Here is a 24,307-nt window from a genome sequence, read left to right on the forward strand (position 1 = left end):
CCATATACTGCTGCAGTATATTATGTTCCAGGTGCAGATGTGCCTCATTGACCAGCCACAACGACACGGACCATCGATGATCGACAAGGATATTTCGAAATCTGATGATAAAACTAGAACTGTCAAGGACACCTTGCCCATTTGCAGGATATAAAAGGGTCATGGCGACCCGGAGATCGTTCATTTTACCTGGGTTTAGACTTGGTTCTCCACGTTGGACACCAAGCCGCTCACTCCCAGTTGTGTACCGGATAGCTTTGTGCATAACTGGCTAGCTCCCAGCAAATGGCGGATAAATTTGTCAATATACAATACCCAACAGAACTGTTGAATGTTACTTGTTTTGTTTATGGAGCAGATAAAAAATGAAGGGATTAGCGATATAAAGCAGACTGGACTTGTGTTTATGTAGCCACTATGGCCATGTGGCGCGATACCAATCAAGCATTATTAACATGTGTGCTACCAAAATTTCCTCATCTGAAGGATTGGGGCATATGTTCTCTAATTTTCTCTCTACTAACCCAAATTGTCAATTTCCCAAGAGTAAAATATGAAAAATTTGCCCAAGTTATCGAGAACCCGCTAACAGATGCAGCAGACAAGTTGAATCGAACACCAAGGTCTTTCACTCCAAAGCCTCGGTGAATCCGACAAGCAAATGAAAACAGTTCGTCTTGCAATGGCAGAGTTTTTGAATTTGCCTTTGCTTGAAATTCTTCAATATACCACTTCTGAGATAATTTTTAACAGCTGATAAAAGTGGAACAGTTGCAGCTGTTGATGAGACTATATCAAAAACTTCAAAACCAATCCATAACTTGAAAATCCAGAATAATACAGAAACATATATCATCGGATGCCTTGAATCGTGCACAAAATCAGCTTCTCTAGCTCGTTACTTAAATCCTGAATTATTCTCTTTGCTTTGAATGATTTTTCTTCACAATACGCGTGATCCAGCAATGGCTGTTGTAGATGTGGAGTCTGATCAGTTCTACTTGGACCAGGAATTTCTTCTGGAGTATGATGTCCACTACAAATACAGTTAGATGCATTAATAACATGCCGACAGAAATGAAAACATTTATAATTACGGTATATTTACGATCAACTAACAATGGCAGTTATTCAAGTACATCTACGTTTTTCAAGTAATAGAGTTCCTTTTACTAAATAATTAGTGCTGGTGGCATAACCAAGTGCAGAAACATTCACCCGAATCACAAATGAGCCGAATTGGATAAAATGTCTGTCAGCTTGCCACACACTAATATCACTAATAATGTTCGGTCATGATGTTTGTCGCTGTTCAGGTGATACAGCAGCTTGGGATTGAGCTCGGGATTTTGCTGCACTAATCATAATAACCAGAAATACTTTTACGCGATTCTAGAATGGCCAAGCAACTTGCAGTTGTGCAAGTTATATTTTTGGCTGCAATGCACTCTACAGTCTACATATTGTTGGAAAGGCAGTATCATGTAGTTATTGGACTTTCCCTTCCACCCAATTGATTTGACGAGTTCGCGAAATAGTTTTAAATAATATTGGAATATCTCACACATAAGAGACCTATCTACCGTACCAGTCATTGTTAAGAATTGAAAGTAATTTGTATCCTCATATCATGTCAGTTTACATTGATCTCACCTCTGATGCTTGTGCAACACCCTTCTTGATGGTGTTGTTGACTACGTCCACTTGAATATCCCAGGAACTGCTCCAATTTTCAAATAGGGACGCCCGCAAGACTTTAGTCTATAATCCTCGTCATTAAAATGCTCCCCACAAACACGTGTATTTCCAGTTATCTAGACAAAAGTCAATAGCAACATTATCACAATAGAACAGGAGAGAGTATGATCGGATTGAAACACTTCTGGTAATTTACTCACTTCAAAATTCAACCCGACTACAGATCTAATTTTTATATCCATTTCTTCATGTGAAAAGATAGATTCATGGCCTTTCTTGAGTCCTTGTTGCATTTCAGAACACAACAATCATAGTGTGATCTTCCTGTCACAGTCCACGATCCCGCATCTGCATTCATGTCTGTTATCTCACAGTATAATAATATATAGATTGTTCATCGTAGAAGTTCTTTGCAAGAAATCAACCTGTCCATATCAAACATAAAACTGTATTACAGGAATAAATTCACTAATTTAAATTACATAGATATATACGTTATGACCAGCCATTTTACAAATATACATGCACTATTATCTTAGAAGTCAAGCTGATATCATGCCATGATGTTCTCGACTTCTCGTCTTCTCGTGAGTTCTCACAAACCAATACCGAAAAACTTCGTAAAACGGCTGAAATCGGATGTTTTTCGCTAAAAAAAGATTCCATGCTAATAATAAACATGCTATTTATCTTAATTTAGCATCGTTACCCTGAACTGCATCATATCGACAACCCACGGAGATAAATAGTGAAACCAACTCCAAAACAGCCATCTGCGCGCCCGCGCACGAAGCAAGATTCACCGACCGCCATCCCTTGACCATAATGGCGGCGCTCCTGAGCAAAAATGAAAATCGTGCATTGGCCATTGTTGCGCAAGCGATTGAGCATTCACACTCTCACTCTCGTGCACATTTTCTCCAGAGCTGCTTAGAGGGCATGGTTGCGTCACAATACCAAACTCACTTACAATGCAACATTCGAGGCCTATTTTGGCGAGTTCCAGGGCCACAAACAGAATAAAATTTATATTTTTGCAATGAACTGTTAGCTTTCCATTGATACCCGTTATATCAAATTTAATGCTGGACAAGCCGGTCAAAAATTATCGTCAAATTACCTTTGACAAAATGGAAAAAGTGTGACTTACACCAATTTCACTGAGCCTTGAGATTTGCTTGGGTCAGTCCACACCATATAGGTCTCCATGGTTTGTCGCGTGCGTGTTTGTACCAAGTCACGGCATTCCGAGTCACAAAAGTCCTTCTCTGATTGTAACGTTTGACGCGACGAGTACGAGTAATTTTTACCTTATCTTTGTTTTACACTGGAATGCTTTATTACCAAGCCTAGGCCTATATAGCCCTTGTTAGGAATGTCGGAGATTGAACTAAACCAAGGGTCGGCAACCTACGGCCCGCCATGCGAAATCGACCGGCCCGCGACATCATAATTATATATCATAAGAATGCGACCCGCCGTTTCTAATTGTGTTGCAAACTTCGGTGTTAGTACTGTGTAGCAAAATTGTGGAATTGTGACAATATAAGTACGTTGTACTATAGTCTATTGCAGTGCTTTTCAACATGTGTGACGGTTCGCACTTGTGCGAATGAGCAAAATTGCAGTGCGAATGACGAACATGGTGCGAACGGTGCGGATGAAAATCCCGGATGAGTGCGAATGACGAAGGTGGTGCGAACCGTGCGAATGAAAATCCCGGATGGGTGCGAATGAAACTCGTGAATAATAATTGTTTATTTTTTTACCTGGAATAATTCAAATAAACCTTATAGGAAATTTATGGGCAGTGTAACTTTTGTTGTTGCTACGCATTTGTAAAAACTTGTTGAACTTACGACGCACCACTAGTCGTAGCTCTCACAAGCCGTAGTGAATTAATATTTTCGCACTATCATTATTACGTAACCAAAAGCCTGGTTTGGCAGCTGGTGTAAGGGCAGACATACAGTATATCGGCCTGTCTGAGCCTGCGACAGGCTGGGGAAATGACGTCAAATGGACATACAGCTAACTTTCGCTAAACAATCATCATACTTCCGTAATACCTGTTCGATTAGTGCGAGGCACGAGGATAGTAGTAAATACCATCATCACATACTACTCCCATTCGCAAGTTACTGTAACGCAAATTTTACCCCTTCAAGGGTTATTGAAGTATGGACTGCAAAAGGTATAATTTTGAGCCGACACAGTGCCAGAGCAATCTGTTAGTATTAGGCTTACCATATTTCGGAAATGAAAAAAGAGGACACTTTTTCAGAAATTTTAGACATGCAAAACTGGAGAAGAATTCTCAAAAACCGGTAAATTTTTCCCACTTCATGATCGGTTGACTGAAAAAAAAAAAAAAAAAAAAAAAAAAGTCATCACTTCCGCTCAGAGCTCAAAATCACGTTTTTCACTCCACATTGCCAGGTGGATGACTAAAAAAAAAGGTCTTCTTTTCGCGCAGAGCTGAAATCACCACTTTTCCCTCCGAAATACCCGCCGGAGCTTCACTTCTGCGCTAATTTGCGGCATATCACTCGCAATTTCCTCTAAATCTGACCTAAATTTTCAAAAAAGAGGACAAAATCTCAAAAAAGAGGACAAAAGGGCGTCCTCCGAGGACACTTTCAAAAAAGGCAAAAAAGAGGACAAATCCTCTTAAAAGAGGACGTATGGTAAGCCTAGTTAGTATGCATATAATATTTGTTGAATTTGTTGCAAATATCCTGTGATAGTGTTTACAAATCTAAGGCCACGGTGTTGGGTACTGGAGCGAATAAGCGAGACACGCAGAAAATATGGCTTTATCATGAGAATTTATGGTAAGATTTGCCCGACTGGTTTTTCTGGAAAACATGGTCCAAGACTGTTGGGATGAACTACAGTAGCGACTAGGGATGTGTAACGAGCGAGTTCAAGTCTATGAAACTCATTCATTTCGAGGCTAACCACTTCTGCGTCGGGTCACATGAAGACGGAAAGTTATGGCCAACAAACGGCTGATAAAATGCGGTGCCAAAACATAAGTGTCGACAAAACCTTGGCCAAAAAATGACCGATACTGGATGGCCAACCATTCGATATGGATATGCTCCATTTTCGGCACGGAATAGTCCCGTTCTTGCAATCTGAGTAGATCAGGGATGTCAAACTCAACTGACGTCGCGGGCGGGATTCAACACTTCAGATCGGTCGCGGGCCGCACCTAAATTCCCCATTCCCAAAATACCTCGAAATCCATGCCCTCATTTTTCATTTGAATACTTCATTAAACATCGTATATATACATTAGTGTGTTACATCGTCTTGCGGATCATAGTGGTTCTATTCTAGCTGCACTTTTCATTCGCAAACAGTGGAATTGGAAATAATACGATGATTGGGCGGATGAGTAAAGTTATAAACCTATAAAGCAGTGGCTTTAACGATGGTTTAAGTTGACATATTTCTATGCTCCCTTCGTTTTAGTGATATTTTAGCATCAACCCTGCGAATGCGTTGTGAGGAATGGAAACACGGACGTTGGAATTTGCCTCATAGTATTATATCGCGAGTTTCTCTAGAGCAGGGGTTCTCAGCCCTTTCTTGTCCGTAGCCCATTTTCCGGTTTGCAAATGTGCTGTGGCCCACCTCTAATCTTAAAGTCATAATCCTGTTCAATGCGTGGTAATCGATGACGCCGATATGCCTATTACTCTAAAATATGCGCATCTTTCCTCCTTTGATAAAATAAAAATATAAACATGCCGGGGAATGAAGTCGCGCGAAGCGCGATGAAAATTTTCAAGTTCAATGAATATCTTCCAACAAACGACCAACGAAATAATCCAGGGCCCCTTCTAGCTCCCCCAATTGGGGGTTTGGGTGCTGCAGTTACGGCTCTGGTAGATCATATGCTAAGACTTCTGAGTATTTTATGATCGTCCGCTGCTCCATTCGTTTCGCGAAACACAATGATCGAATTCCCGCATACACTGTGTGATTGGGATTTTAGTTCCACTATTGAGGGAAATAGTATAATCATTCTCGGCCGGCATCAAACAATTCATTGGTTAATGGGGTACTACAGAGGAGTGGAGAAAGATTTTCTTATTATGCATGCTGTATAATGTACATTGTAGGCCTACATTGTATGTCACGTACTGAACCAACTGAAGCTGCGATGTCGGAATATTCAATCCAGTGACACTATCAATTCATATGACTCTTACATTATGTACATTGATTTCCAGGCATGACATTTTGAACAGAATCCAAATATTAACGCGCTCCGCTGAATCCTCAATCCATTACTATTCGTTAGGGCTGGGCAAAATCGAGTACCTGAGTGATTCGATTCTGAATCACGTAAAATGCTTCGAGTCGAGTCGAGTAATCGAGTATCACTCATTATGACGTCATAGCAGAATATTATTTGTCAAAGTTCAAATATGTACCTTTTAAGCGACCACAAAGAATATAATGCCTGTTATCCATCATATTAAGGATCCTTTGTTATTTTTTCGACCATACCGATTTGAATGCATTTGGTGACAATATTGTGGGATGATCATGACTTCGGAAATGTGCTATTTCCAGTTACGTTCGTAGCTTTGTACTTCATGTTTCGTATGCTACGATACGGCCAATCATGGTTTCAAGGCTTCAACAGTGAAATTAGCATAAACTCGTTGATCGTTGATAAACTCCTCGTTGATAAATCAACTTTCAGTGGTGAGGAGCGTATAATTTCAGTACTCGAAAAAATCGTCTTTTACTACTCGACTCGAATCATTAAAATTAATACTCGATTCAGATTCGAGTACTCGAATCATTGTGCCCAGCCCTACTATTCGTTGCGGTGGTGCAGTATACCTCCACCAGAAGTAGCTAATAATATGAAATTATGGCCATTTTTAACTTACATTAATACGACCTGCCGAAGTAAATATATGCATCAATTACACTTCATTCCGAGTTTATTGCACACCCTTTCAACGGCATACGACATATGACCCCGCCGGAATACTTGGTTACTTCAGCATTACCTTCCAGGTATTATACACGCGAAATTATTTTAGTTGCTGTTGGCCATAGGTAGTCATAGTCAGTGGAAAAGCCGCTGTTTCTGCCTCGTTTTTCAACTTGAAATGCTGACTTTATACTTACCACTACGTCTCATCAGAGTCGCATGAAAAGCTTTATGTAGCCTACGTATAATCAGCTAATATGAATTTATTTTCTAGTGATTAACACAACAAATATTACTAAACTTACCTTATTTCTGAAATTTTCCAAATAGCTCTGTGGCCCACCTCAAATGCTCTTGTGGCCCACCCTTTGAGAACCCCTGCTCTAGAGGCTGGAGAACCATGTAACCTGCATATCAAGGTTCTTGGCGTTTTCCCTTCCGTGAATAACTAGTCTTTGGTCAGTGAAATGAGTTCGCACTTTCTTGCCTTCTCGGAATTGGGTGTCAATATCAGCGACCTGGTACTAATGGTGACTGGAAACCACAACACCGTAGTGTGGTGGGTATAATGTTGCCTATAAACATGCTCGACATGTGCTACCTTGAAGGACTATTTAATGGATATATTTCTTACTAAAAATCTCAACATCTTTTAGAAATGTTCTGGATATGACAGGCATTTATCAATCTACTCAGAATTGCTTCGCGGGTCGGATGAAATCACCTGGCGGGCCGGATACATAGTAGCCAATTTGTTGCACATCTGAGCAAATAAATGTTGTATTTTCATTTCTTTTTGTATAACAACATTCAGTTAGTTTTTGTGCGAATGAAATTTATTTTACAAAAAAAGTGCGAATGAAGCTCAAAAAGGTTGAAAAGCACTGGTTTATTGTTAGGGCATAGAACTGGTTTGTAGCCTGTATATAGCCCCACACTCGACATGTCCTGTGCAGTGCGAGATTGTCTGTAAGTGTAAACTAGCTGCCAAGAACGGTGCTCTTCAATCGAATGTAACGTACACCCTATGGTGTACCATCTCTTTTAAAGGGTTGACCACTTTGATGGGTGTACCAGATACCGCATCCGAATTACATTAGGACGATGACGACGACGACTAGATGTACAATGTTTATGCCAAGTGTACGCAGTTTGTAAATTACATTTTATCAGTCATGTCATGAATGGTTCCTTTAGGAGTAGCTGTTTGTAGTATTCGTGATGTTTTTCGACTGCAATGGTACTTTACTCCAGGCCAAGATTCTCTATTTTGTTTCTGTAGCAGCCTACTTCTAGGCTTTTTTCCACGACACCGCTAGCGCTGATCGGATGGCGAGGAGAAACCTGCAAACCCAGGGAAAGTACTTTGTAGTTGACATCGGGGACCGGTCAGTTGTCGCATGTGTGGATCATAATGCCTCGTTATCTCCCCACTTTTCATTTTCGAGTTGATCAGGGTGAAGATAACATGTGCTTATACATTGCGACTTCTTGCACACGAGCATTATCCTAAACTTTTTTTTTAATTTAGGAATATAGTATGTTAGTGAAACGGCGAAAGGTTGATGATGAGTGCAGAAGTTTTAATGAAGAATGGACGGATAAGTACTTTTCCATACTACACTTTGATAATGAACGTGCTTAATTTGCAACGAATCTGTTGCTGTAAACAAGCAATTTAATGTGAAGCGTCATTATGAGACGAAGCATTCGAAGTTTTCGGAGTACAGAGGCCAATCGAGAAAAGACAAGATTGACCGTCATAAGCTCTGGTTACAAAAAGTGTAATATATTGCAAAAGAAAAACACTGGACTCGAACAAAACACCCAGGCAAGCCATGTGGTCGCCAAAGTAATTACAAAATACATGAAACCTTTCACTGATGGTCATTACGTGAATGAGTGTTTGATGGGCCTTGCCGAAGTCCTAGGTCCAGCGAAAAAAAAATTATTCGCCGATGTTAGCCTTTCTGCAAGAACTGTCACCCGACGGATCGGAGAAATGTCACAGGATGTAAAAACTAGCCAACAAGATTGTGTGAAAGAATTTCAATGTTTTTCAATTGCTATTGACGAGAGCACTGATACAACGCACACAGCTCAGCTTGCGGTGTTCGTTCGTGGAGTCAGCGCAGATTTCGATATTTTTGAAGATTTCGTCGAGTTAGCTTCCATGAAGGGCACTACAACAGGAACAGATATTCTTAAGGCACTGTTGCAGTGCATAAATAGTATGAACTTCGATCTGTCGAAATTGGTGTCGGTAAAAACCGACGGAACCCCTGCAATGACTGGAAAAATTAAAGGTGCCATTGCTTTGCTTCAAAAACATTTGGAAGATCTCGGACGCCATGAGCAAATCCTAAGGTTACTCTGCTTAATTCACCAGGAGGCATTGTGAGAACAAGACAACAAACCCGAAGAGTGTTATGGACACAGTGGTGAAAGCTGTAAATATGATTTTGTCCGACAACCTGAATCACCGACAGTTTCGACAGATAATACTAGAAGCAGAAAATCGATATTTATGTATTTCAGCAATGTTCGCTTGCTAAGTCGAGAAGCTATGCTTGCGCGAGTGTAAGAGTTGAGGGATGAAATAGCAACTTTCCTTGAACTGAAAAACATTGACGCCTCAGAATTTCGTGATCCGGAATGAGTGTCTAAGCTTGCTTTCTAGGTGGATTTACCGTCACATCTGAACAAATTGAATTTGCAACTTCAGGGAAAGAAACAACTGATACATGAGATGTGGAGGCACAAACTCGTCTTCGAAATAAAACTGCGACTCTGTGAATGTCAATTGGAGAAACAAAATTATGCTCACTTTCCAACACTGGAAGAGATTAAACCTACTTGCAACACTGCCTTTGTCACTATGATAGGAAATTTAATTACTGAATTTTCCTCACGCTTTTCCGACATTCATTCACTGGAAAGTAAATTCAGGTTGTTCAGTACTCCGTTTGATGTGGACGTCAATACCATCCCACAAAATTTAAAATGGACCTCGTTGAAATGCAATGAAGCGACGAATTGAAGGAAATATTTCAACCAAAAGGAATCTCGCTACTTGACTTTTACAAAAAGTACCACCTTGAAAATGGTCTATATCCCAGCTTGACGCACCATGCAAAAGAAATGGCATCGATATTTGGTAGTACGTACACATGTGAATTTTTTTCAACAACGAAATTCACGAAGAGCAAATTAAGATCCCGCATATCCGACGCCCATTTAGATAATGTTTCAGTCCTTGCTCCATCTGACTTGGTCCCGGATATTAAAAATTTCCAAAAATAAAGCAGCATCAAGTGTCACATTGATGCTTTGTTGTTTAAGTGTGAATACATTTGCTCTTTTTGTCATTGGTAGGATTGAGATCGCAGCAAGGTAGCGTAAGATACTGAAGCGGGTAGGAATTATAGTATGAAATGTCCGGCCCGCCAACAAGTTTTACACTCGACATTTGGCCCGCGACTAGCAAAAGGTTGCCGACCCCTGAACTAAACGGTGACGTTAGAATTTGGTTTATCATGTTTAATCACCATTCGCATATCTCTGAATGCCGGAGACCGTTTGCGTCAAAAGAAATACAGCGATATCATTGCCGTGCCACCAGCTGAGCACTCACTTTTGCCGCGCGGCCACTCATTTGCTCTTGAGCTACGCTCTCGCTGTGATACTCTCCATAACAATGAAAAATTCGAGGCTGATTGTGGGGGTTCCAGGGCCATGGGCAACATAAATTTGTATTTTCGTAATCAGTACAGCGACAGCTTTCGATTGGTACCCTTTTCATCAAATTTGATGCTCGACAAGCCGATCAAAAACTACCGTCAAATTGCCTTTAGCCAAATGTGACGCAGACCGATTTTACTGAGCCGTGAGATTTGCCAGTGTCCACACCATATAGGACACTATCGTGAAATGCTGAAATTGATTCAGTTTCAGACTATTGTCCTTGTTTGGAAATATGCTATTCGCCTGTGCATAAAAACACTATTCTTCATTAGCTAAGACTTCGGTAATGGCAAAAGCATTGCATCGATGGAGAGTCAGCTGATATGAATAAGCAAATTGCAGTGACGTGCAATGGCCTTGATATTGCCAATAGGGCGTCCCACAAGATCAATCTTTAAAATGAGGTAATCTTACAGCTAGTATGTCTGGTTATTCCCAATTTCGATTCCTTTCTCGCTGGAAAGCGTTGTCGGGTATCGTGTTCAAAATAAATTTAAGTTTATATTCATGATATTTCTTGTTGTATTTGTTCTACTTTGATAAAATATTTCTTAATTCGTGATAACCATGACCATCGCCCATGTTAGTGAGCACGTCGTTGTACTAACGGAAAGTTCTAGAAACGTGGTTTCTCAACTGTATAGCCTATTTTGTCTCGACATTGCATTTTTGCCTATACGAAACTTGAAAAGTGATCCGCGACCCGTTTTGAGTTGGCGACCCCTGCTCTATATATAGTTTTCCTGCATAGCTGAAAACTGTTTCCCGTGGAGCTGATGTTGCAGTCATGTCTACGAGTTCTTGAGCAGGCGTGAGATGCGAAAACGATTTTCTTTTTTCTAGTAACTCAAAACATTGCAGCCAATGCTCTCACTCTCTGCTGCGTAATAGTTTCCCACTTCATACTTTACTACACTTTCTTTGGTTGGATCTGCAGCAATCACCTAATTTTTTCTTGGTGTAGTTGATGGCATTAAAGTGAACAGCCTGTGTTAACTATCGATTTTCTTTGCTGCTATTCTGTTAGTGATCAAAACTAGAAAGTTGCTCACAGACTATAAGCTACTATGCCAGCATGGCTATTATTCGTCATAAAAACTACTATGACTGTACGGTGAGAGTAATGCGATAGCGGCTTGGCACTGGATTTCCCTGCGCGAGAGAGATATTCTGGTCAACTCGCTACAAAATGGCCCGGACAAAAAGGCATTTTCAGGAAAACAATAAATTAGATTAGGATTTAAATTAGAGCATGGGAACATTTCACAAATTAGATTAGCATTAGATTACTGACGTTTCGCTCTAATTTAGTGAAATTCGACCACTAGAATTATCTAGTTGTCCAAGTCTGACTGCGATTATGATAGGTAGAATTATCATCATATCGAAATATAAGTCGTGTGTAATGAGTAATGTCAAGCGAAGAAACGGACTATGGAATATTGATAGATATATGGCTTTGCAATGGTGGGAATAATTCATTGATTGTCTGTTTGCTTAGTGAAGCCATTTCCTAGGAGACAATCGTCACGGTCATTATTGGAAATATTTGCGCGTAGAAAAGTTACACACTCTAAGCGGTTTTTACAAATAACTATTATCTATAGTTTATTAGGGATTGTTAAATCATAAGATTAAACCCAGCTTTATGCTCTGCGATCAACCAGTTTCCTTAATCCTGGGTTGTTAAATCCTGATGAACACGATAATCGACTTTATCGATAATCCAACTTTATTATCTCCGCCCTTAGTGGCAAGGAACGTAGCATTTTAGTACTCGGAATATCATCTCTCATTACTTACGGCCAATCATTAGAAATAATGCTCCATTCAGATTCGAGTACTCGCATCATTGTGTCCAACCCTAGTAATGATGTGACTGCATATAAGTGTATTTATATATGCATATTGCATACACGATATCAACTCGAAGCACCATCTTTGGGTCAACAACAACCAGCATTGATGATTCGCTCATTACAATCGTTTTTCATTGAAATCACTTAACTCATTTACACAATGGAACCGGAAATTAATAAGGTACAACTTGTCGTGTATAGTCACTATTCTTCGCTGTTTGACATTTTCTACCGCATAATACATCAGCTCATATATCCAATATCCAGTATTCTCACCATCCTCACGTTTGCGTGCGTGGATCCAGTGTCGCTAATAAATCGATAATGCATTGAATTCGTGATGAAATCAGTATTCCAAGTACATGCGCTAAAGAAATGTGAAGGTGACGGGAATGCCCGAATACATCTGCATCGAAGCGTCCCGTTGATATAATTGGCCATACCTTTTCTTCTTGGAGCAAACGTATTTTTATGTTGAGTCGGCATCAGCAGTCATGACTAGAGCCCCACCGATAATGTTTTAAGCATACTTAACCATAAACCCGATTACTAGCGCCTTCGCCGATAACTCCGATATATTCAACCGATATATTGAAAAGATATGGCATCTGGATTAAGGCGCATTCGGAGCATTTTTACCGCGGTTGCTATACTTGGATATGAAGTCTACTGGAAAGGCTTCATCTGGACACCTGTAGAACGCCTGTTATGGGGAATATATTAGCATGCCTAGTGTGGCAGTTTCTGCTTCTAGTTCTCTGTCTACCTACTACATGCTCTGACGTTACGAAAACTACTATTATTTTTTATCGCTCATGGCCGATAGCGATATTTCTTTTAAAGCGTGTTATCGACTCGATATTATTGGCGCAGCGATAATCAGTCGGTGTCTAGTACTGATGGTAAGCAAAATGAGTCAGGCCGTTGCTGTGATTCAGCAAATCTTCGCAATGTTTCATTGTATATTTTCGCATTCGTCTCTTAGTGGTCTCTATATTTGAGAATGTTTGATTTGCCTACCGGCGCAACGAATATCAATAATTGAAAATGCATGAACTTGGGAAACGAAGCCTTCTCACACTTTTGGTGTTGACGTCGGATTTCACAGGTAAGCCCTTATACAGTTATATCAACTCATATTATTCATTCGCTGTTGTTTTGGTGTTCATGGTGTTACGACTAGCATGGTCATTAACACCTGGACGATTTGCAGCCGGTCCACTTTCATTATAGGCATTTTTAAGACACTGCTTGCGTGGATCAGATGACACGGAGGAGCCTATAGATAAACTTCTATCTCTGATTAGGTTATAGGCCTACTGTAATTGATCGAGGTTGGCTATCTCGTCATACTATTATATATTCAGTATAAATGAGGAATCAACCGGGTCAGGGATACCCCTTGGATATTTTGAGAAAAAGACCCTAAAATACAGAATTCGCTAGAAAAAACGAACTGAAAAAACAGGGACACTGTCTCATCTATTTACCATGAGATAGCCGTGAAACACAGTATGAAAACCGGTATATATTAATTTCGTGGAAGAACTAGTGTTTTGATCATTATCAAAATTTAACTGGTGGTAGATTTATTATTAAAAACTGTTCCTTTCCGTGGTGCTGTGAGTTATTCCGAAACTAGAATCTTTGGGAAAGGCATATGTCTGTTCAATAGTGCGACGAAAATCATTGAGACGACGTAATCGAAATTATTTGAGAATAGAAGAAAAGTGCAAGGTAGATAACGAAGTGTACCAGCATACTCTGAATGAACTGGCTGGAAGGAAATATCTTAATAACTGGATAACCCGGACCACCGCTATATTCGACAGATATGCTCAGGAACGGAACGCAAGTAGAAATTACACGTGAAAAACTGAGCTTAATCCGGAGACGTTAACAGCACTTCGTTCGTTTCGACACAAAATCAGTGATTTATGATGAAACAAACTCGATGCATTCTTTCGCAATTCACAATGAACTCATATAAAACCGTGAAAAGTTTTCTGCCTGTAGCTAAAAGCTTTTCGCTTTGAATTTTCTACTATTTTGTGAAGTAGCCTAGTTCTATCAGGCCAAAATATACCATCAGCACGTGAGTAATTACTGCACTAACCATTGTGCGTTTAATGCGTCAAGTGCTAATTACTGCACTATATCGCAGTTGTAATTGAATAAATACATAACACAGGATCATTTTCAATGCATGTCTACCTTTACTCATGGCCATGAATCGAACAATTGATTTTTCCCTAATTCGGAAAATATATTCTTCCGCCTAATTCGGCCCAAGTGTCCGAGTTTACGTAAAGTTGTCTGTTCATGAAACAGTGATTGTTACAGTGCAGCTCATCTGATATAGCATAATGAAAATATGGTACCATGCCAAAGGAGCACGACCGAACTGCTGCGGTGGTAATAAGAGGATTGTTCACAATCCAGCTGTCATTACACCCGTACTACATCACTACCACGACCGCTATCGTCTTAGTGGCTCTGGCTTTATTGTAAGTCAACATTTTTGAGTCCCCTCCTGGCATCATCATCAAAATATTTTTACTGTGCCCCTCAAGTTCAAAGGTCGTCAGTAACGGTGTACTTCTACTTTTTCGCTGTACTCAAGTATGTTTATATACTGCTTCCAATTACTCAAGTATTCTTGTTCGTATACTGCTTCTACTGGATCAGTTTTCCGATGCATGCAAACTCGGCTATGTATGACATGGAAAGAAGCAGACAACAGGTGGTACCAATTATGTGCTATTGTCCATTAATGGTTTCAATCTGTTCACTAAACACGACCTCCTTTTAGGAGAACTTAGATTCAAAAGGCATATTATACTTGGCATTTGACATGTTCTTACAATGAAGTACCTTATTTCTCCATAATCTTGTGAATTCCCACACACTGTGCACAGACGATTGACAGTTTGACCATAAAATCATCAGCTAGCACAGGGGTTCTTAGAGTATGATTCGCGAACCAACAATGGGTCTCGAAGGGTGTAAATGTTGCGTCGCAGTGGCTGCAAAGTGACATTTTAAAATTTATGTAATATTTGTTGAATTTCTTGCAAGATTATTTGTGCTTCGCGCTTCGCGCGATTGCCCATTGTTATTTAGTGTGCGTACTATAGCCAATAAGCCATACCCGTAGAAAACTCGGTAATACAATATGGCTTCATCATGAAAATGGGCCGACCTTTGGATCGCACAAATTGATTTGAATTCATGATTAGATTTGTCCGACACTGGTTTCTCTTTCTCTGGATTCCTTAGTGTAGTGGTGTCGAGCCCCTTCGCATCGGGACACATGAAGACGTGAAGTTTTGGTCAACACACACAGTTGGAAAAATTGCGGTGTCAAAAACATCGGCGACGATAAATCCTTGGCCGAAATTGACCGTTGTTCATTGGTCTAAACCTCAATACTGATATGTCCTGTTGTCAAAATGGCTTGCACCGAATGGTCTCGTCCTTGCAATATGAGCAGACAGTGGTATATAAAATAATGTACACATGCAATTTGAAGTCGCTTTCGTCAAATATGTTTGATATAGAGCAGCGTGGAGTATAACTGTTTTTTATTTGTCTGCCAGTAAAAACATCGCTTGTAATATTTAAGATTTTTTGCGATGTGCGAATCTTGGGTCGCGAGATGTCATTAAACCTCGGATTCGGGTAACAGGTCTAAAAAGCCTAATACCCACTGAGCTACTAGCTATACCTATTCACCAGTAATTCACAATTCAGAGACATCTTCAGTTTGGTGCTAGGTCCTGTATCAGTAAAAATCTAGTATCGGCATATGGATGGTTCGACGTAATCATAACATCTAAAATCCTTATATAATTAGTATTATTCCGGATTCAATATACATCATTTCCTTGCAGTGGCTTCACCTCCCCATCGGATGCTTTCCCGCCACACAAGGGAGACGCGTCCCGCCAGTTTGACAAGCAATGGGATGGTCGCATTTAAGTCGATACAATTGAGTCCAGGCCGTAGCGTAAACGTATGTGACCACCGACGCATTGTGTTTGTAGATTCAGCCGCCAGTTACTGTTGCTGGCTTTCCACAAATGACTTTTTGCCTAACTAAAAGCTCCTGGCTTTCAATTCGTTCTGTTTGCGGAGTACTTTTACCATCTTTTACTTGCATCATGGGCTAGCACGCTATTTGAAGAATTACTGCATACTATATATAATTCTTGTATATTGTATTATACATTATTTTCTGAATCGTTTGGTAGCAGAGTATTGTGCAATACAACCAACAGTAAGGAATACCGCTTGTGTGTGTTATGCTATCATTACCAATCTCCGCAGGATAGTTCACCTGCAATTCATTTACTACGGTATAGCAATTTGTGTCGCGTAGTCAGCCTTTTCGCATGGTCATGAACCGATCAAAAGATTTCCTCTTAATTCGGTAAAAGAGTCCGAATAAAGCTGAGTCGCCTGTAATTAAAATATATCATAACGCAATCTAAAGTCGACTTATGTAGCCATCTAGGATAAGGAAAGAAATTGAATCGTCGTTCGTCATTGTGAGTGACTTTGGGGAATAGATAACAGCCAGAAAATGAATGGCTACAGTAGGCTTATACCGCCATCTTTACAGCAATTTGGCTATTTTCATTATTTAGTCTATAGATAATATTTTGTTTTTAATGTTGTCATAGCACAAAATGATACTTCGAGCGATCTGCCCGTTGCGCGAAGGGACGAGATGCCACTACCTAGCCACCATTTCACGTTGTACATTCCTCACCGAATAATTCCTCAGCCCAATGAATACCGAACTTTTGAACACTCACTGCTCTCATTTTTTTAAATGAGGATCCAGTGTCCGTTAATTATTGCAGGGAAAGCTGATATATCGAAGATAATGCATTGACTTCTGTTCGAATTGACCTTCTAATAGCATGCACTATTGAAGTGTGAAGCCACCATCACATGCTTCTCGAAAGGGTCGTTCTCATTAGGCTTTGTCCGAGTGGACTGCGAGAGTCGCTACTGCGATGCGATCCACACCGGGACACCTAGGAATCTAGATATCCCTGGGAAAGGTCAATAATTATCCGTTCAGAATTGCGGTTTTGGTGAACCAAATTAGGGTCATAGACACTGCTTATTTCGTGGTCTTGATATTTCAATGGAAACCTTTACATGAGCTCGTTCTAATTATTTTACAGGCCTCCAAAGATCAGAGGCGGATAACTCTGGTGAGCATATCGTTAGTCGTATACGAATATGAACGGGATGTTTTCTGACCAAATACACTGCATACACTTACATAGCCTACTTAGAGAGCTTTTTGGAGGTACAGATCTTCAGTATACTAGTGAATAGTGCATTCATTTCATACTAGAATGAACCCAAAGTTTTTCAGCTGATACTCCAGGGGTAATCTTCAGCAACTTCCAGAGAATTGGAAAGAACATTGTATATCAACAATTGTATCACACAATATGACGTAACATGAATGAAATTTCGAATAATCGGGCCGAAAAGAGCGCTTATGCTCAATGTACTGGTTTTAAATGGTACACGAGCTCTTTGTGTAGGCACAGAATTGATGGGAGCATTTTATTAAAAGTCAACTCAAGGCCATCAAATGAAAGTGTGAACGGCCTCTCCCGACGACTCGAAATCTGCCATCTCGATAATCTTTCTCGGAAATGGCAATATCCAACAAGTTTTGTGCAAATGGCTGAAGTGATTTCTTCGCCCCGATTATTCAAAATTTCATGCTGGTGACGTCATATTTTGTGATACGATTGTTGATATTCAATGTTATTTCCAATTCCATATACTAGTTGCTGGCGATTGCCCCTGACGAGTGTCAGTAGAAAATATTCGGGTTCAATTCAGTATGACTACAATATCACTTATATACTGGCATAAATAGATCATATTTAGATACACATTTCCGGTAATACTTGACGGTAGCATCTGTATAAGAAAAGCCGAGATGTATTCTGAAAATGCGTCTTGTCGTGTAGACAGCTGGGGTTCAGTCGACTGTAGCAGTCACGGAACAGTGTAGTCACGTAGAACGTATGTGGGTTTTGTTGTCGGATTTTGATGATGCTAACGTCAAGGTCTGGTGATTTCAGTTACGTTGCTTGAAAATCTCAATTGGAATGCAGCCACTGACGCGTTCACCATTTTAGTGATACCGCCAAGCCTCGTGGGAGTTCTACGACACAGCAGAATAGCATACATCGGCGTATCAGCTCAATAATTCCGGGACTTGAAATCACCCCATTAGTGTTATCTATTGATGAAAATTATGAAAATGCAAAGGTACTAAATGGTGCCCAAAATCGCTTTGTTATTTTGATATGCGATCCGTATCATACAAAGCTTCACGTAATGGCAGCGGTCAACTAATGGACGGATTTCAGCCCACATGCGCTAGTGTACCATGTCAGTCCCTACTAATAATTCTTTATTGTTGTGTGTGGTATTCATGGTATTTGTCGACTACAATGCTCATTTACACCAGGCCAATATTCGTTATTTTTGATCCCGTAACAGCCGACATGTGGCCCGGCCAATTTCTAGGCTTTTTGAGACACCGCTTACGTGGATGACGTGGCCAGGAGGAGCCTAGATAAACCTCACACCTAGGTAGGAATTTTGGAGTCGTCCTCGGTCGGACTCGACCCACAGCGCATTGTTGTTGTAGCTATGGAACATACAATAATCTCTTATCGAACCATCTAACTGCACCTAATAATCAAACTTGTGGTTGTAATTCATTTGACAACATAGCAAAATGTTTGGAAATATCAATTGCTTCAGCGTCGCTTTTGTGCAGTGCAATATCGTCCAAGTCTGGTGTTGTCAAACGCTTGAGCTCGATGACCGCATTCAACATCTGAGTTCATTTGCGGGCCTCACCTGCCCTGTAATCAAGTCACATGGTTCCTACTTTTCACATCTCTTGTTAATATATCTCACACTAAACAGTTTTTGGTACAATTTTGAATTACCAATACTGATGGAATAAATGCAAAAATGTATCAACTTCACTATTCTTCGAAGTTACAATAAAATGGCTTTTTTGGCAATCCGATTCTCGAGTCATATGATTTGATCGAGCCATCCACAATGAATCGAGTACATGTCGACTGTCGAGTCATTACACAAATTTTCTCAAGTCAGGTCCAGTCGTTTTCCATATTGTAGAAAATGACTCGAGTCAAGTCGAGTCGTCCAAAAAATTACGACTGATTTATACTCGAGCTATTACAACTGTGGCATCAGAAACATTTTCGATGTAATATACGCTGTCTGTCTTCCACCGATTTCACTAGTTTTCACTACGGCTTCACCTACCATTGCAGATCTTTATTCAGTAGTAATATCAACGACTTCACGGGTACTATGAGATTCCTGTATAGTTCAATGCATTGCTTCCCAACCCTTTTCAGTTCGCGATCCACTTTCCATCGAAAGTTCATGACGCGACCGATCAGACGCCTTTTCGCGACTTGACGGCCAATTAGGCGCATATAATTAATAGATAACTCTGCATGTATACCGAAGGTTTCCATCAGTGTTGGGATCAAGTCATTACCTTCGAGTCACGAGTCATTGCACATTTTGACTCGAGTCAAATCAAGTCAATCGATTTTCGAAGGTGACTCGATGCAAGTCAAGTAACTAGTTTTCTGGAGGTGACTCGAGTCAAGTCGAGTCAAGTCAAGTCAAGTCAAGTCACGAGTCAAGTACCTAATCAAGTAAAATTGAATTTTCGAAGTATGAGTGATCATGATCATTCAAATTCAACGAGCTGTGTTAAAGAGATCAATTGGTCATTGATCTTGAATCAAATAACGAATATAAGTAAATATACATGCAAAAATTCGTTGTATCACTCACACACACGTAGAACTGCTAATAAAATGCGTAAGTAACTGTATAGCTACATCAGGGGTGTCAAACATACGACCTGCCAAATGATTTCATTCGGCCCGCGAAGAAACTCTGGGTATATGTTGAAAATTGCATGATTTTATCCAACACATTTCTCGAATTTGTAGTAAGAAATACTACTAATAAATATTCCTTCAAGATAGAAAATCTCGAGTATGTTCATAGGCCACATTATAACAACCCGACAGCTGAGTTGTGATTGTAGTTATCGTCATGAGAAAATTGCTGACATTAACACCCAATTCCGAGAATGCGAAAGAGTGCATATATTGAGTTAAGAGTTGGTAATATTTTGGAATCATTTGACTGGGGCGGCCCGCGAGTGATCTGTGATTTGAATACGACCCGCGACGTCTGTTAAGTTTGAAAACTCTGAGCTACATGCTACATTCTCTTATTATCAGCGAAAATAGAGGATCGCATACGAAGCCTTGAGAAGATGAAAGAAATTGATATCGTACAATACACCAGCCATCTATACAAATCCGTGAGGATATAAATGCAGAAAATATACTTGTTAGACTTGAATCATACAAGAGGGTTGGAAAAGGTAAGCGCCGTGCAATGTAAGGACAGAGCCGTCCAATGAACAGCGATACGTTGCTATTAAATTAATTTGCTACGACGGCAATGCAAGCTGTGATCATTTCGTATGCGGTCAGTATATTTGTGATGTAACAATGTAGGATCAGTGAAACGTACAATCAGTGAATGACTGGTTGCTATCACAAGTTACAATGGCGTATAATTGGTTTCACATGCGACCCATACGTTAAAAACCCTTGCTGTAAGTGGATTATCATGACCGTGTTACAAATTTCCAGGAAATGAAAGTGTTACAAACGCTGGAACTTCGTATGAGGCAGAAGGCGCTACCACGACGTCTGTTCCAGCCAATAAATCACATGCAACGACGGAGCCTACCCAAACGGGTAATTGTTTATGCTGTATACCAGGGGTAGTACAACGAAAGATATTTTCATACATTCTTGGGTCGAAAGTGTTTGTCCTTAATAAGAAGCTTGCCAAGAATGGAGAAAGAAGTTCAACAGCAGCAGTTGTTGGCTGACAACACTGAAGTTGTGCGTACACTTCTGGTCACACATCGCGTTGCTTTATTCTCACAATGTTGTCTATATCAGTGCTCTTCAACCGGGGTTGTCGTACACCCTAGGGTGTACCAGAATTTTAAAAGGGTGTACCACTCGGATGGGGTGTACAGGGGTGTACCAGATCCACATTATGATGAACCGATGATACGATGACAATATAGCTATCACAAAAATACGCCGGTTTATGCTTCAAAACAAAATGACTGGATGTGTAATATTGTACAATGTGATGTCATAAGCAAATGTCTCTAATCATTCAACCTTTGGTAATGGACTTATTACTTCCTTTTCGAGTAGAGCAGGGTGCAGTTAGCATGTGTTCAGCTTGTGATATCTGTCTGTTGATTCTCGAGGAAACCACCGCTAAATCTCGAACATTTTGAATTTAAGCTTCCTGCGGCCAGCTTATGAATAATGCAGAATACATAGCCTACTTACGCAGCCACGGGGTCGAGTTTGCGAACTACTACGTTAGATGGTGGTCCAGCAACCTGGAGCCCTTATTCGTATTATCATTTACTATGCGTTGCAGCCTTGCTCAAATGTCCATCCTTATTTTGGCTACGTCAGGGGTGCTCAACCTGCGGACGTACGCTCTCATTCAGCCGCATAACCATAATTTTGCGATCTTCTACACATATTTAAATTACGTGTGTTGGCGGCCGTCATTATGTAACCAATTGTTGTTGGTTCTAGTCTCGGCTCTGCCATGTTTCTATGTGTCGGAGTTTTATCTAGGCTACTCGTCGCTGACCCCCTGTTAACGTACAGCGCCTTGAAAAGACCAGAAGAAGAGTTAACCGAGCTTCAAAGTCAGCAGCAAAGTCCTGAAAGTGGACGCACGTTAGCGGGAGAGAATGAAGAATGGGAGTGAGCGTGCAAGCAAAAGTCTTCCTCATTACCCAAAGTAAAAATACTAAACTTTAGGAAATGCACTGTCGTGGCGCACAAATTCTAAACAGGCGGTTATCACCACTGTCATTGATGTGTAATAAAATATTATTAATAACAATACAAACAATCCTAGTGAGAGGCCAAGAAATAACAACATGCATCTAAGTGATTAATAGGAACTGCAAGATGCATCATCAAATATTGTACCCAATATTTTCGAAAACACCCTCCATCAGCTCTACGGGTTAATCTGATCACGTGAGCTGAGAATTAATAAATTCTTGACGATAATATGTGAAACAACCAACATTTTCGATGAAATCCATTCAAGGGGAAAAGTTTTCGCGCCCTGCGCGACTACACACATAATCCTAGTGTCTTTTCTTGACATTTATACTGGCGATTTTGGTACATAAATTATATATTGTAAGCCTGCTGGGATCTTTTGCTTCTACAGTAAGAAAATTTGTGCATTGCATATCTCAAGATATAAGTGAATGCACAGAACACCACAAGGGCTCTCCGCGGTGTTAAGTTCCCAGTATCAAATTTGATATAAGCATTTGTCGTCCAGGAGCCATGGCGACTCCCTGGAATCCGGACGTATTGTATATGTAATCAAAATGCGGCTTTCGGCGTTATCGGTGTATTATACGGTCAGGGGTGTACGAGTTTTGAGAAAATGTTAAAAGGGTGTACCACGACGAAAAAGGTTGAAGAGCACTGGTCTATATCACTATTTTTCATCATGCGCTTCTTGACATAAGAACCATGCAATGCCCAAGCAGTCTTGCTTCAGTTAGGATATTGCGGCACGTTGACCATAACACCATGCCAACATAGTTGTTTCATTTGACCGTTTATGATTCACAATGAGCAGACAATTGGCCGTTTACAGCGGCAGCCTATAAAGTAGGCTACAAGCTGTAAAATATCAAATGATAAGTTCACCGACAGTGCAAAATCTACGATACAAACTAAATGCAGAGGTCAGAAAAATTTTGACTTTGTAATCAATTTTGACAAATTTTAACCTAATTTTGACAAATTTTGACATTTTAGAAAAAAACGCCCAAATCATCAATAATTAATTATTCAGAGATATGATTCTGAATAGAGCCCGACCGATTATCGGCTCGCCGATAATATCGAGTCGATATCACGCTCGGAGAGAAATATCGGTATCGGCCATTGAAGGTAAAAAAATATCAGCCATTTTCGTGACGTCACAACATGGTGGCAGGGAGTCAGAGAAGTCGATAGGAGACGTGAGGACGATAAATTATAAAAATAAATGGCCAAGCTACATATAGTGCATACTGCATACATGCAGTAGGTGTGCCTATCTGAAAAATATTATAGATAACTAACCACCGTTATGCCCCACTGACTTCGTGTGAATCCCCCTGCAGTAATCGATCATCAAAAACAGAGAGCAGCTGGATTATAGATTACAAGGTTAGTAATCTATAGCTGGATGGATAGTTGTCTGCAGAAGATTTCAATCAGTAAGAGAAATGAGAACTTCAATCATGCTGGACTGACCCTCGTGATGATAGAGAAAAGCGTCGCATCGAAACGTTTCTCTGAAGATTGTGCTTGTGCTATTCGTTCGCTACCAACAGAGCTAATTATACCAGTAGTGTATGAAGTCGTCTGACTGAGGCCTGCGTGGCCACCATGATAGGAAATATGCGAGCATAGAGGGCAAGAAAATCAAGCAAACGTGGAGTAAATCCAATGATTGATACGAAAATTTTTGATTCCATGATGACATTGGCCAATTCTGACAAAAGAGCGTAAAATATATTGATCAATTGATTGTTGAAATGCTGGTCGTGGTCAAGAAGCCCCAAGGGGGATGGGTGAAGCAGTTGCAGACGTGCGGACAATTTGAGCTGTTTTGCACATTCTCTTCATCTATTTGTTAATGATGTGCTGAAGGCTCCAGGTGCACTGCCAGAAGAATATCAATATTAACATCAACATTTGGTGAAACCATTGAAGGAAAGATCCCCCCTGCAAGGGAGCGGTGGAACCGAAATGAATAAAGATTTCCAATTCTTGCTGTGTCACTAACTATGGTA

At 40.3% G+C, this 24,307-nt stretch overlaps 1 protein-coding gene and 1 long non-coding RNA gene across 2 annotated transcripts in view; one reads left to right on the forward strand and one right to left on the reverse strand.

The window, feature by feature from the left end:
* Window positions 1–200: 200 nt before the first annotated feature.
* Window positions 201–2,567, reverse strand: LOC145440202 (uncharacterized). The gene is made up of 3 exons (XR_013915461.1): window positions 1,899–2,567; window positions 1,654–1,814; window positions 201–1,036 (listed from the first exon to the last, which is right to left on the reverse strand). It is a non-coding gene; the product is annotated as an uncharacterized LOC145440202 (long non-coding RNA).
* Window positions 2,568–13,072: 10,505 nt separating this feature from the next.
* Window positions 13,073–24,307, forward strand: part of LOC145442056 (uncharacterized) — a 203,769-nt gene continuing 192,534 nt past the window's right edge. The window contains exons 1-2 of the mRNA XM_080320050.1: window positions 13,073–13,372; window positions 17,463–17,492. Of these exons, the coding sequence (XP_080176176.1) occupies window positions 13,312–13,372; window positions 17,463–17,492 (91 nt within the window). The 5' untranslated portion in view covers window positions 13,073–13,311. The remainder of the gene's footprint in view (window positions 13,373–17,462; window positions 17,493–24,307) is intronic.

This window comes from Botryllus schlosseri, chromosome 6 (assembly GCF_051294905.1).
Source record: "Botryllus schlosseri isolate E-star chromosome 6, Bs_hap1, whole genome shotgun sequence".
Taxonomy (NCBI): domain Eukaryota; kingdom Metazoa; phylum Chordata; class Ascidiacea; order Stolidobranchia; family Styelidae; genus Botryllus; species Botryllus schlosseri.